Source organism: Euprymna scolopes, chromosome 14, assembly GCF_053919585.1.
Source record: "Euprymna scolopes isolate OS-2025 chromosome 14, ASM5391958v1, whole genome shotgun sequence".
Taxonomy (NCBI): Eukaryota; Metazoa; Mollusca; class Cephalopoda; order Sepiida; family Sepiolidae; genus Euprymna; species Euprymna scolopes.
In genome coordinates, this window is record NC_136495.1 from 123,806,226 (window position 1) to 123,819,567 (window position 13,342).

The 13,342-nt window shown below is 32.6% G+C and overlaps 1 protein-coding gene across 1 annotated transcript in view; it reads left to right on the forward strand.

The window, feature by feature from the left end:
- The window catches only part of LOC145292801 (MAM and LDL-receptor class A domain-containing protein 2-like), a 228,899-nt gene that overhangs the window by 117,574 nt on the left and 97,983 nt on the right, over nucleotides 1–13,342 (forward strand). Inside the window, exons 38-41 of the mRNA XM_080138841.1 lie at nucleotides 1,112–1,252; nucleotides 4,196–4,452; nucleotides 9,360–9,597; nucleotides 12,351–12,625. Of these exons, the coding sequence (XP_079994967.1) occupies nucleotides 1,112–1,252; nucleotides 4,196–4,452; nucleotides 9,360–9,597; nucleotides 12,351–12,625 (911 nt within the window). The remainder of the gene's footprint in view (nucleotides 1–1,111; nucleotides 1,253–4,195; nucleotides 4,453–9,359; nucleotides 9,598–12,350; nucleotides 12,626–13,342) is intronic.

Here is a 13,342-nt window from a genome sequence, read left to right on the forward strand (position 1 = left end):
TCCAAAATATATGTTATTCTACATTGCACTCAAGAGAACCTACTGTTTCTTTTATAAAATTATTTTATATAAACTTTGACCAGCCACCTATTCCCCCATTGTACCACGCGCTCAAGATCAGAGGAGAGAGAACTTTGTCATATCTATCTAGGTTAATAATGTTAACCAGAATCTAGACATCATAATAGAACTTTTAACATTAAAGACGCAACTTCACATACCAATTCAAAACTTGCATATAACCTATATATATTAATTACCTATATATATTAATAATCTCTATATATTAATAACCTATATAAATTACTAAACCACCGATTTGTTTAATCTATGAGCCTGGTTAAAACGAAGAATACGGCAAACCGAAAAATGAAACACATACCTATCATTACCCTGTGTATCAGTAAAAAAAGCGACACAGTCTTCGCGACCGATAGCTCCATTATTAATACACGAGTTAAAATAAGTATTGTGGGTGTTGAATGAAAGGCAACAGTTTTTAAGCAAGTGGGTGCAAATGACAATATTATACGTTAATGGCGTATTATGTAATTAAGATATTAGATTTCTATATTAAATACAAAAACAAAGTGCAGTAGAAACCTGAGATATGGTAGACCTGGAATACGGTTTTTTCAGGTTACGATGTGGAATACGATGTTTTTTTCGGCCTCTAGTTACGGTACTTTCCTCCCCCCTCCCCATTGTGGTATTATTTATAATGTTATTTGATTATATCCATGTGCATCATATACTGTACTGTATTTTGTATTTTAGTACGTACTGTATAAAATTTTGTTTAGACCCCGCTATACGGCGATGTCACCTTACGATCCCGACCCCGGAACAGATTAATGCCGTATTCCGGGGTCATACTGTATGATAAAATTTGAAATAAAATAAGTATATTAAATTTGATTAATATTTCCAGGTTATTCATCATGATTCCGGATAAGATTCCAGATATGTCATCTCTACACCCCCTTGTGTATTAGTTAAAGATTATATAAAAGTTACTTTATTAGAACAAAATTAATATCAGTTTTGAACCTATTGTATCGTACTTTATGAATGCTTATTATCGTTAACTACGCAATATGTTCTTTTCCAGATTTCTGCGATTTCGAAGAACCTGATATTTGTGGTTTTGAACAAGGTGATACAGACGTCTTTGACTGGACCTGGGGCAGCGGAGGAACGCCTAGTTCAAGAACCGGGCCCAAAAATGACCATACATATGGGACTCATTATGGTACGTTAAAACATTGCTCATTCACGAAAGGAAGAGAGAGAGAGAGTGAAAGGGAGGTAGAGAGTGAGAGAGAATAAAAGGGTGTGTGTGTGTGAGAGGGAGGGAGAGAGAGAGAGAGAGAGAGAGAAATTAACCGTAGCAAATATAATTATTATCATTCAAATATTTAGTCCTTATGTACATGCGTTCCAACCAGAATCATACACAAAGTAACTTTTTTATGTGGGAAGATCCAGCTTTCCAACAATGAACGCTCTGGATTGGAACAAAGATAATGATGTGTATTGTAATGCCATATACTACACTTTGCTCCTGATCAAAAAGCAGTCGTTTTCGAATATCTCCATCCATGCGCTCCCTGCTCCAAAGTGCCATTCACCTTAGACGGATTAAAATGGCTTCCTCGGCAGGAGGAACTTTTAAGAGAGTAGGAAATTCATAAGCGGTCCCCGTTGCATGTGTATCCTCATCAGGGCAGGGGAGATGGCGATGTTAAATTTTTGCAAATCTTGCAGGGAGATATCGACGTCCTCCAACATACAGCGCTTGGTCCATAATCTGATAATAACCAGGCTGAACATTTCTTAACTTCCGTAATCTCACGAAAAACGGTGTGTCGAATTAATTATGTCGTATGTATGCGCTCTCGTAGTTTTAAAAATCAAACTTTACAAAATATGTAGAAAGAGTTAATAGAGTCACATTTATTTACGACATAAAATGTTTCTGTTTATCTGACTGTTTTACTCATTTGAAAAGCCCAGAACTCAATGTATTTTCGAACATTTAAAAACATTAATCACATAACAACTGTGTGAATATATATATATATATATATATATATATATATATATATATATATATATATATATATATATATTTCTTAACTGAAGTGTATAAGTCTGTTTCATTTTATGGAATTTTCCACTATTTAACAATCCTTAATGTGTGAATTCATCTCAACTTGTTAGACCTCATAAATTTTGTAAATAGTCTTTTGTAAATAATTTTTGAAACCATGTGGGAATATTTTCAGTAGCTTATTCCGTATAGTAAATATAGTACTTTGGTAATTATTACTAGTTTAGTGAATAGATCATCTGAAGGTCTCTCGACCTTCTTACCGACCCCGATTTTGGATCCTGTTTTATTGAAAATAGTAATATTTATATTTTTTGTAAACTTTTGTTTATCATGAATAAAAAAATTAAGCCTTCTTAAGCTTAATCCTCAGAACTTTTACATTAAAAAATCAAAATCATATTATGGATTCTAATCCAAATTTGGAAAAAGGATTCTAGACATGAACTTTAATAATATATAGATTGATTTTGATTTTCTGAAGGAAACATAAGTCGTAGAAAACTTTTCTGTTCAGTAAAATAACTTTATACGTACTATGATTTGTATAATAGTAGGCCGATAGATGAATTAAATTCGTTGTTTGTAATAATGGTTTACATCTTAAAATCAGTTTATGAAACTTCTTCAATTAAGTGTTTACTGATGTTCGAATATCTCTTTAAAGGAAACAAGTCATTAACATGGCACCTGAATTGAGTCTTGTGACTGGTAACCTAAAAAGAATAGCAGTCAGTTTTGTCTGATCACACAGGCATGAAAATAGCAAATAAACACTGGAAAAGATAAGCCATACATGTTTAAATTTTCTACTTCCTTCATCGACGGCCACTACATAGAGCCACAGAAAAGCAGTGTGAATGTTTGAAATATTGATATTTTTGCTTATTTTTATATTTTATCTTCCAGTTATAAATGTACAAATCAGATATCATAATTTAAGTATGATAAAAAAAAACATCAAAATTCTCAGAGACAGAGGAGCAATATGCTAAGTAAAAAATTGGATTTCAGCGGCATAAAATCGATGCTAACTTCGGTATTACACTTTCCAGAGTAAACTAAGTCATTTTTCATTTCAATAAAAATTTAAAAAAACAATAATACGTAAGATGGACACATGAGGATATTTTAATGGAGTCATGAGGATTTATGATAATAGTAGTGTATATTTCTTGCTTTCATTGTGATTGAAAAGCAACTCCCTATACTTGAAATTTATGCCGAGAAAAACTAATTACAAGAAATAAATAAAGGTGGAAATAGAAGAGTTGTGAGGCTACCCTTTTATATTTTCCTCTAGTGCTCATATTCTTTGAGCGAATTTGATAATAGAAAACATCTTGTTCTCTGTGTCAATTGTTAATTTGAGTTAATATGTAACGATTTCAAATCCTTAATCTATCAATCCATCCCTAACATAAACTCTAATCACATTTTCTAGGCTTTCCGGCCAAGATCATAGGGTAGTATCTGTTCTTATTCTACACTTCATCATTTCTGTCCTAGGTAAGTGGATGATTCTTCCTTATGACTGAGACAATTTAAGATCTTTTTTTCATATCCAGAGTGCCCCTTTGGGGGGGCGCTGGATTTTCCTTACATAAAAAAACGACCTTGTGTCTAATTCTGCTCTCATGGGGAAGCAGGCAAATAGGAACATTACCCCTAATCTCCAAATGGGTTTTACAGTGCGAAGTGTGGATTAATTAGTAAAAAAGTAAAAAAAAAAATTCCTTGTGAAATCAGTTGACATGGTTTCCAGGTGTCTGGGAAAACTAGTGTCGAAGAGTAACGACTGTCTTGACTTCTAAATAAAAATCTTATTCCATACTATTTCTTTGTTGTATAATTCCTTGTAAGAATTCTATTTCAATAATAAATTACAAGCACTTAAAAATAGGGAGTTTGCAATTACTTTTTGTATATATGGCATGGAAACAAAATATGAGTTCGCACTGTTTCTCAGTTACATGATCTTTTCTGTTTTTCAGTTACATGATCTTTTTCAGTTTTTCAGTTACATCATCAGTAATCATAATCCCAGCACTCACTCTTATCTTTTTTTTTTTTACTATGCAGGTCACTACATGTTCATTGAAACCACAGGAGGTTCAAAGGACGACCATGCTCACTTATACAGCCCAGTCTACCCAGCAACGAGTCAAGAACGTTGCTTTTCCTTCTGGTATAGCATGTATGGACGCTATGTTGCCAAATTGAATGTGTACTTGTATCAGAATAACGAATTTGGCGATCTGATCTGGTCTATGCAAATGGACCAGGGCCAAAATTGGCATTTAGCAACAGTTCCTGTTAAATCGGAAACACCATTTCAGGTATCATATAAGTATTAAGATTTTTAAGAATTAAAAATAGATTTATAGATCAATATATAAATATGATAGAACCCAGAGATACGGTGGCTTTCGGATACAGTTTTTTCAGCTTATGATGGGGAATACGATGTTTTTCCGGCACCTGATTACAGTAATTGCCCCGCCTTACGGTGTTATTTATGATCTCATTTCATTGTGTACATGTGTATTATATACTGTACTCTATTTTGTTACTAATCTTTATAGCGGGATACCGGGGTTCTACTGCAGTTAATTTGTTATAATATTCAGATATAGTCAGATATCAACGAACTAGTATATATATATATATATATATATATATATATATATATATATATATATATATATAAATATATATATATAAATTAAATAAGGGAGTAGTCACCAACAATGTGTATTTTTAACATTATTTTATTATTCCGTGTCTTGGTTTTTCATTGAGAATCATGTTTGGATCATTGTAATAATGTTTTTAAGTCATTGAAATCGTTTACGCGCGTTTCAGACGGTCTTTGATGCGTCCTCGTCAGAAATTATTTTCTGACGAGGACGCATCACAGACCGTCTGAAACGCACGTAAACGATTTCAATGACCTAAAACATTATTACAATGATCCAAACATAATTCTCAATGAAAAACCAAGACACGGAATAATAAAATAATGTTAAAAATACACATTGTTGGTGACTACTCCCTTATTTAAATATACATCTTTCTTTCGTTGGAATTTATTAACCCATTTTATATATATATATATATATATATATATATATATATATATATATATATATATATATATATAAACGACTATATGTCTGTCTCTATATTTCATAACTCTATCATCTCCAAAACTAAATATCCCAGCAGAGCTAGGGGCCTCAAATAACTGGATTTTTTTACAGGCTGTTCTTTTATTGGGGTTTAATCGGTTAAAATTTGTTAAGTTTTAAAGGGGTCAAAAATGGATTCAAATTGAAAAAATAGTTAAACGTTTAGTTTTTACAGTCATCTTTGTTTATTTTTAATGTTTAATCAGATCATATGTATGCCACGTTGATATTGTGGTAACGTCATCAGCTTTTAATGCTATAGTTTTGATTTCGGTTTCGATTTTAGCTAATTGCACCCCACATCCTTTTTAACTTTTGAAATCGCGACAATACATTAATATATACGAAATCTGGACAAATTAGAATATCATATGTAAGCATATTTTACGACCGGGCAAAGTCCCCCCACTAGTATATATATATATATATATATATATATATATATATATATATATATAATGTGCTCGACATAACTTTAGAAATACACTTTTATCAAACGGTTTCCTTTCTGTTGAACTCAGTTGTGTTTAATGAAGAGATATTTGAAACAATTGAATACGTATTCATTTATTAAATGAAAAATAACCATAGAATCGAAAACCGGACAGATTTACATTGGAATTATGTAAAATTTAACAAGGGCTGGACAAAACTTTAGAAACTATTAAACAAAAACGTTTTCAAAACAAAATGATCGACACAAATTTAATCTAATGATATGTTACTCCTCGATTGTTAACTAGAACTTCTCCAATCCTGCCTTTTTATAGTGGAAGCCAGACTTGCAATGTAATCCGCAGGCACGTCCCTCCATGCATCAAATATTTCCTTATTTAGATCCTTAATAGAATCGCATTGTTTTCCATTTTCGTAAATCATTCTTACTAGATATTCCAACAAAATTTTCGATGACATTCAAGTCGGGCGAGCTCGCTGGCCAAAGCAAAACTGGGATCTCTTCATCCTCAAAGAACTTGCTAGTAAAACAAGCAATGTTGATTGAGGAATTATCATGCTGATAAACCTAAATTTCTCCACATAATCTTACTCCTTTATCTTAAAGAGATGCATTGCGCATCATGTTCACGTACTCAGATGCATTCATTCTCCCCTTGACCACCTGTAAGTTCGTAGTTCCCGCTGCTGACGTCGCTCTCAAAACCATTATTACCCCACCACTACTAACTCTGGTGGAAAACGACTCTTGGTTAATTTTTGGATCATGCCAATTATATTGAAGACCATGTGCACCGTCTAAGTAAAAATATTTCAACTGAGAAAAAAAATTGCTCCATTCGTTGTCTTACTGTTGGCGCCAGTTAGCAAATGAGCGTCTGGCTTCTTTGTGGCGTTTAAACAGTCTTGTTTTTCTCTTTATTTCTTCATTCAACTTCTATTCGAAAATCTCCTAACTGTTCTTGCTGAACCGATGCATTCATTTTGATCTTAAATTTCCGAGCTTGACATGCCGTTATTAGCTTTCACGGTCCGTGGAATTCTTCTATCCATTGCTGGGCTTATACTTTTGGAGCGAACCACAAGATTTGTCTTACTATAATCATTTGGGTGGTTCAGGAATGAGTGCACATCCTTCGTAGACCTTCCAATTTTTTTCAGCTATTGCACGAACCGTCAATAACCCAATGAGCAAGAATTTTCCAACAATCAGATTCCGGGAGGCTCTCGAACAATAGCACTCTGTGTGTTGTTGATGTTTCCAGACTGGCACATGGCCGCGTCCTGCCTCTTTTATAGAAAAAAAAAGAGAAGATATCCCCAACGTATATCCAGCTGAGTTAAAGGGTAGTGACTGGCTTCCAGAAAGGGACGTAACTATCATCTCTACAGAAAAATTATAATTACCTGAGAAAATAAACAATCATAAGAACTTAGATTTCAATAAAGATTCACTAATATTTCTAAAGTATTGATCAGTGACAACTATAGAAAATTTCCTTTATAACAAATTTATTAAGTTCATTGCTATTTTATCGATAAAACTATCTTCGTGAGTAAGAGCATGCTGAAGTATTCCTGAATCCAAAATACCTAAAAGATTTCAGAATATTGCAAAAATATGCGTTTTTGTATTTTTCTAAAGTTTTGTCCATCATTGTAAATATATATACGAGCATTATTTTTTTCTTTTAGTATGTTTCATTGAACAGCAGTGATAATTCATGTTTGTTTCTTTTGCAATCTTTTTTATTTTGTTCGAGTGTAAAACAAGATTCGCTTTAGCCGCGAACGTTTCCGACTTCCATGAGTAATCTTCAGGAGAGTTATGAATTCAAAAATTGTATTTAGTGAATTTCTTGAAAGACATCGCTTAAAATCGTTTAAGATACTTAAGTTTAATCTTTCCCTCATATTGAGCCTGGTTGATTGTCGGCTGAAATAACGGTGTTTGTTATTAATACTAATTTCTAAAAATAAATTAATTCTAAATTCATTTTTGGGGATGCTATATGCTACTAGATGTTCTTAGAAGCAGCTATATATATATATATATATATATATATATATATATATATATATATATATATATATATATATATATAAAGTGAACGTGTCTGTGTGTATGTGTACATTTTCCTTCGCAATAACTCTGTTAATTTTCAGTCTACAGACTCAAAATTTGATATACAGGTTACTGAGATTTTGGAAAATTTATGTGATCGGGGTTCGGCCAGACATTTGGCTCTTAAGGGGTCAAAGTTCAACGATTTGAGCTTTGAGAACTCTACCAAACTCCTCTGACAATTTTGGGTCTAAACACTTGAACTTTTATATATAGATTTCTTAGACAGGGATCTAACTTAATAACTTTATTTGAACCCAAAACAATCAATTTTAAGGGATCATAATAGGGGTTCATGTAAAAAAAGTGACTGTTTTTTTTTGTTTGTTTTGATCAGTATACACCTCCAAACACCCGGGAAACGCCGGGCACTCATGCTAGTATATATATATATATACACACACACACACACACATATATATATATATATATGTATATATGTATATATATGTGTATATATATGCATATATATGTGTATATATACATATATATGTATATATATATATATATATATATATATATATATATATATATATATATATATATATATATATATATATATAACCTGAGGTTGCTTTAAAACCGCTAACCCCAATTTTGGCAAGTCCTTTATATACCAAACTCACTAAGTAGGGTCTAAATGTAAATGATGCACGGCGCTATGCAACATAAACGTTAAAAATAACTCGAAATAATACCTGCGTGCATCTGCTCCAGGGAATTACGTAACATATCAATATATAGATACGTGTATATGCATAATTTTCACGTGTACAAGATAGTATTTACAAATAAGTAATATATCCTTCAGTAAAGTAATATCATTGCTAGTTGGTATCAAATAAATCAACAAAGCCCCAATTATCTTCCATATTTTGAATAATTATTATCGCTGTCATAACAAATAACAAAAAAGATTTAGTAATTATATATATTCTGAGTTTGCAATTACTATTATGCCCAAACGTTTAAGATTATAAATAGCAAATTTATAAATACATTAATAAATCAAAAAACATAAAACTAACACACGTATTATATATATATATATATATATATATATATAATCGAGGTAAGACTCTGATTAGAAATCAGATGAAACATCCTGATAGATATTACTTGAAGTAATATTTTCAGGCCGATCCTAGCCAAAAAGGAAAAGCTCACTATTTAAGAATAGAGCAAAGTTTCCTCTAATGATATGAGCAATTATTGAAAATCCATGGATTAAGGAAATCAACATAACCCCTTCTATATATTCCTTTTATCAAATAATAAATTCTTAATTCCAATATATATGTCTGTATGTTGTTTTTTCAGAATTTAAACTCAACTGATGTATATATATATATATATATATATATATATATATATATATATATATATAATCAACTGTTGCAGATATAGATATGAAGACTTAACAAATTGTGCGTAATAGAGATATTCATATTATACTAAATTTTGTTTTTTGTAGGTAGTTTTCGAAGGTATTAGAGGGAAGGGTGTATACGGAGACATTGCGATTGATGACGTGAAATTATCTAAAGAGGCTTGCGACCCCTTGGCATTCTGCACCTTCGAGGAAAGTACTTGCGGATGGGAGAACCTTCATGATATCGGGAAAGCCGACTTCGATTGGCAAAGAATTGAGGCCTCGTCGGTAAAACGCGGACAGGGGCCCACAGTTGATCATACAATTGGAGAGAAATCAGGTAAATTACATTTTAAAGGGTATTTTTTATTGCAGCTAATAATCATTTTACTAATGATCAGTGCTTATCAAGTCTCGCGGGCCACCCAAGGATAAAGAGTTGTCGGGTGATCGCCGCTATGAAGAGGACCGGAAATCATAGGTTGGGTCGGTAGAGGGTTATTAAAAAGGAATTTATTATCCATGAGAAGGGGACAACATGTTATGCTTACATTAAATTTCAAGACGACAGTTTTGTAGTCTGTTGAGAAGTAATTTCGTGATATTTTCCACTGTATGAGATGTTTTAAATTATAAAATCTGTTCGTAGAAATATGTGGTTTTTGGCGCAGAGAGATGAAAACGAAAGAGAGAGAGAGAGAGAGAGGAGAGAGAGAGGGGGGAGTTATTTGTTATTGTGGCTGGGCGAGTTCTTGCTGTGAATATCTTATCCGATATAATCGCTAAGTTGAGCTCACTTTAGCAATCCACATAAAAATAAGTATACAGCAGGTTAGGACTAATGATATCTCCTTTGTTCGAAAGAGACTTTTAAGAAGAAAAGGAGTTAACTCCCCATTACATTACGAAGTCTACGTTTAGGTTTGGGTAGAGATAAAGAGTGGGGGTAAACTAGTGATAGTGTTTTCTGCTAGACGGGTGTTTCTTGTGAAAGTTTGGCGAGGAGGAATCATAGAATGGAGCTCAGTCGAGCACCTGCCATGAAAATAAGGATAAAGCAGAGACAAACTCGCAACATCTCTTCTGTGAGAAAGAGGTTGCGGGGAAGAGAAAAGGACATCCTCCACAAGGCTACGAAGTCTATATATACTAATATAAAGAATAACAATCACTTCGACACAAAAAGCTATTAACAAGTATTTGCTAAATTTAGCGCGGAAAACACGACAGGTGTATTAATGTAGAGATTTAGGAATAAAATATAATTCCAAACCGAATGTTGATCTGTCGGCTGTTACATACGAAGTGTGCAAATTCGTCTTTGCCCATCGACTTCACGCATTCGTCCGGTCAGAAAAAGAAAAATAGTCAAAAATCAATCTGACCAATAGGCAGCATGCACGCCTAAAATAAGATATTTCCTTGGTGAAGGAGTTGATCAGATGACAAAATTAGAAGGTAGTTCTTGGACCGGCACCACCCTGCGCCCCTGAGCGGGGGCCTAGGACTGCTGCTATGCCTCAACGCACGCTTACATAAACCAATACACATACACAGCATTTAACTCTTCTTTACCGTCTGTCGATTTATATAAACTTCCTCCTTGAAATATTCCCAACATTTCGTGATGAACTTTATTTTCAAAAAAAAATAAAATAAAACAAATAAATAAATAAACATTATATTTCTGAGTTATACTCCATCCTCAGTATATTGTTTTCTTTCTTTTTTTCCTTCTTCTTTGCTATGTTGTAAAGTTGGAGAAGGAAAAGTCTGTTAGTAAAGAACCGCGCGTTGTATCTGAGCGGCTGTACTTTGAATAGTAAGAATAGTGCATAAGTAACGCGAGAATAACGTTTCTATATGGAACTCACTCTTGATGTTATTCTCGCGTTACCTACGTGTTCCTCATAGAAAAAAAGATTAGAGAATGTTACATCTTATGCAAATTCACAAACTCTTTCAATTATATATATATACATATATATATATATATATATATATATATATATATATATATATATATATATATACCGTTCATTTTTACTGCTGAATGTGCATGTATATTCCCTTGATATTTACTAGATACCTGATTAATCCTCGATTTTCTGGTTGAAACTGCTAGATGAAATTGCCCTGATGTTTACAGAGTACTTTCAGTTCTTTCCGTAGTTATATTCCCTGGATGCGCATCTAGTAAATAATATGTATTTTTTAAATGTTTCGTGATAGTTTGGCCGGCAGCCGTGTGGTAGGTTATATTATTTACAGCGTACTAAGGAAACGTAACGGCTCCAACAAATTGATCTACAAATAACAACATGGAAATCAAATATTGATCAGACATTTAAGAAGATCATATAAAAAATTATCACTTAGACGTCATCTAAAATAAAGAAAGATTTCGCACAGATGCACACACGCACGCACACATATATGTTCAAGCATTACAGATTTCTGATGATCTATTCGATGTTTACATTCAGTCCCAAGAGATAATAGATAACCCATGTAAAAATATTTACGCGTGTAAGTGTGAGGCATGGGTTGCGCAATTCCCATCACACATTTCTGAATCTGCACTGCTTGAGTCCAGTGGCAAGGAGAAATGTTAGACGAAAGAAAACAATGCCGAGATAATTGAACTTCAAATACAGTATTTTTCATTTCCAAATGGCCACCCATTTCATTACTGGCCAGACTCAACGTCGCTTGACTTCGATGATCTAACGAAAATCGGTGTGTCAACGTGAATCATGCTGTATGGATTTCAGATTTAAAAATTCAAATTAAGCAAGATTCTCTGAATTTTAATTACTTCTTCAGATCTCTTAAGCTTAAGCCGTAAATTTTAAGCGTTTTCTAGAATCAGAATCATGGAATGGATTTTGATCCAAACCAGAATAAGAATTTAACTTGATTCAAAACATTTTATATTCGGATAATTAATTTCTTTGAATATACATATATGCGTATATTACTAGTATTCTAGCATAAATAGTATTAGGAAATTTAGAACTAATGCTTAGAGCAAGAACTTTCCTTTATACTAGTGAATGTTATTAACATTTTTCTCTTTCAAAATCTTCGCAGGATCCTATATGCTTATAAATAAAAACCAAGCGAGTGTTGGCGCCGGCCGTTTGAGATCACAGACAATTCCTTTCTTACCAAACAATCCCAAATCTTATTGTTTCCATTTTTGGCACAATTTGTATGACACGCATGAGGATCAGTTAAACGTCATCATCAATTACCATGGCGACGTTCCGAGAACAATATGGAGCTATGCAACACCAAAAGATATAACGAAGTCGAATTGGAAACATGAAATGGTACTCATCGAAAGCCCATACTCACATTTTGAGGTAATATTATTTTGTTTTAATCAGTAATTTTAGCTACTATACTAACATACATATTTGTGTATGCGCGGGACGTTTGTGTAATTATTATGAAGCATATATATATATATATATATATATATATATATATATATATATATATATATAGGTGTGTGTGTGTGTGTGCGTGTGTGTACATATATTAGGTTACAATCAAATCCATAGATTCACCAATTATAAGAGCTTTGAAGAAAAAAACGTACAAATTTGAGAATAAAATCTCTTTTACGGATCCTTTTTCTTTATTATTATTATTATTATTATTATTATTATTATTATTATTATTATTATTATTATCTATATATATATATATATATATATATATATTAATACGATAGCGTGTGTGTTCTTTTGTTCACGCTTCCCGGCAAATTTGATGGGTTAAGATTAATTCCGGAATATACATTAATTACAGAATACACATTTACGAACGCTCCAGGCAGCATTTGATTAGCGTGTTCTCACCGCTATATTTGTTTTTAATTCTATAAACTTTAGCGTTTTATCTTTCAAAAGTTGTTAAGAAATAATTGATTTTAAGTTATTGTGTAATAAAAAAAACAATAACGCAAATCTCTCGGCCGGCGGGGACAAAAACTGAGCAGTTATTTCTTTTTTTTTTCATTGTTTATTAGTTTTTTACATTTGTTTATTGAGAGAACGAGAGAGAGAGAGAGACGC